Genomic DNA, 1,592 nt, shown 5'->3' on the forward strand with positions numbered 1-1,592 from the left:
ATAGTTTTCGCGAGATGAACTTTTCTATTGTAAAAATAGAAGATTTTCCTCAGAGGAGACCTGGAAACACAAAATCGTCACATCATTTTGAATTGGGCAGACTCAATGCGAAGACTGACTAAAGTTGATTTCTGTGGTTTCCATGCGTGTCAGCTGAGAACTCAACGACATAAAGGATTAGCGGAAATACAAACTTGTTCCGTGAGCTTAGTAGTATGGAGTTCTATAGAACTATAGCGTGGGGGCGCTAGAGGGACAGCTCAATAGCATCAGCTTTGTGTACTATCACAGGAGATCTCCTAAATAAGGACAAGCCCTCACATGCGCCGCCCGTGCCACATTGGAGAGTTGAAGTAGTTGATTTTCTCGTTTTCACGTTTAGTTACAAACGTTATGGCAATTCCCTCACTTCTACGCATTAGCGTGGTTATATAGATCCGACTACTCAGCTGCGGGGTATAAGATGTTCCCACTGGATGATGACACTGGTCATAAGACTGCAGCTATGTGTAACAAGGGGAAAATGCGTATTGGAAATGTTATTTTTTTCTCGGGAAAATTCTGAAAATTTGATCATGTGATGTTATCAACTTAGAATATACTAAAGCGAAAAGTTTATATCAGTTTTTAGTGGTGAGGGAGAAATTTACCTGGGAAAAAAGTTCTCATTTTTTGTTGCCTCGGAAAAAAACTCGACAGCCTTATGGAAGTGTCTACTCCCCAGTGTGGGATCGTGTGTCGGTGACGATGATGAAGAAGTTTTGTAGGTTTTCTAGTGAGCATGTGAAAAGAGCCCTACGTCCCGAACTGACCTTAAATACGCGCGACTCCTCTCCTGGTTGATCGAATCGCGACATGAGCTACGTTACGCGAGACTGTACATGGAAATTGGGTATCTGCTTTCTGTTTTTTTTTCATTTTTATTCATATTTTAATTTTTCTATTTTTATTTTTTATTTATTTTTTGTTATTTTTCATCTGTTCATCAGGTTTGCCGTATATGGTAGGGTTAGCTGTACTACCAGTGGTGGCTTCGGGGTTGGGTGTCACCAGTTGGATGTTTGCATTCTCGGCGATGGTAGTACCGACTGAGGGTGGAGACATAGTGCTGGAATATCTCTGTTGTTGCGTCTAGTTATATGAAATCCAGAATCGTAAATTCCGAGAATTTATTATGAAATATTCGATGATGTTATTATTATTATTATTTTATTGGAAAATAATTTTTAGTGCCGAATTTTATTATGAAATTATATAATTTCATACCACGCGGAGATGGGTTCGGCAAAAATATGGAGCTGATCCAAGTCATCGATATAGGTCTCGAGGGCTTAGCTGAAGTGGTAGTTGATAAATGAGCTCATAGAGAACTCGACAGTATATGTTTCGCTCGCCTCGAAATGGTTTAGGTGGTTTTTGTTATTTCGAAGCGAACGGAGCATATACCACAACAACAGGCAGTTTTGCGTTGTGCATGCGTGCAGACTTAGAAGGGAACCACGTGGATCAAACGACTTCTTTGTGTGCCGAGGTTTGCGCAGGAATTCAAAAACTCGATTATGCGAATAGCTCAAGGAGATATGCACGAAAAC

General features: G+C 40.3%; 1 protein-coding gene across 1 annotated transcript in view; it reads left to right on the forward strand.

Moving 5' to 3' along the window:
- The window catches only part of Pmar_PMAR017941 (protoheme ix farnesyltransferase, putative), a gene marked incomplete at both ends in the record, with an annotated part of 2,503 nt that extends 1,422 nt beyond the window's left edge, over positions 1-1,081 (forward strand). Inside the window, 2 exons of the mRNA XM_002771677.1 lie at positions 383-509; positions 990-1,081. Of these exons, the coding sequence (XP_002771723.1) occupies positions 383-509; positions 990-1,081 (219 nt within the window). The remainder of the gene's footprint in view (positions 1-382; positions 510-989) is intronic.
- Positions 1,082-1,592: the final 511 nt, after the last annotated feature.

The sequence above is a fragment of the Perkinsus marinus genome (genome assembly GCF_000006405.1).
Source record: "Perkinsus marinus ATCC 50983 genomic scaffold scf_1104296962706, whole genome shotgun sequence".
Lineage (NCBI taxonomy): Eukaryota > Perkinsozoa > Perkinsida > Perkinsidae > Perkinsus > Perkinsus marinus.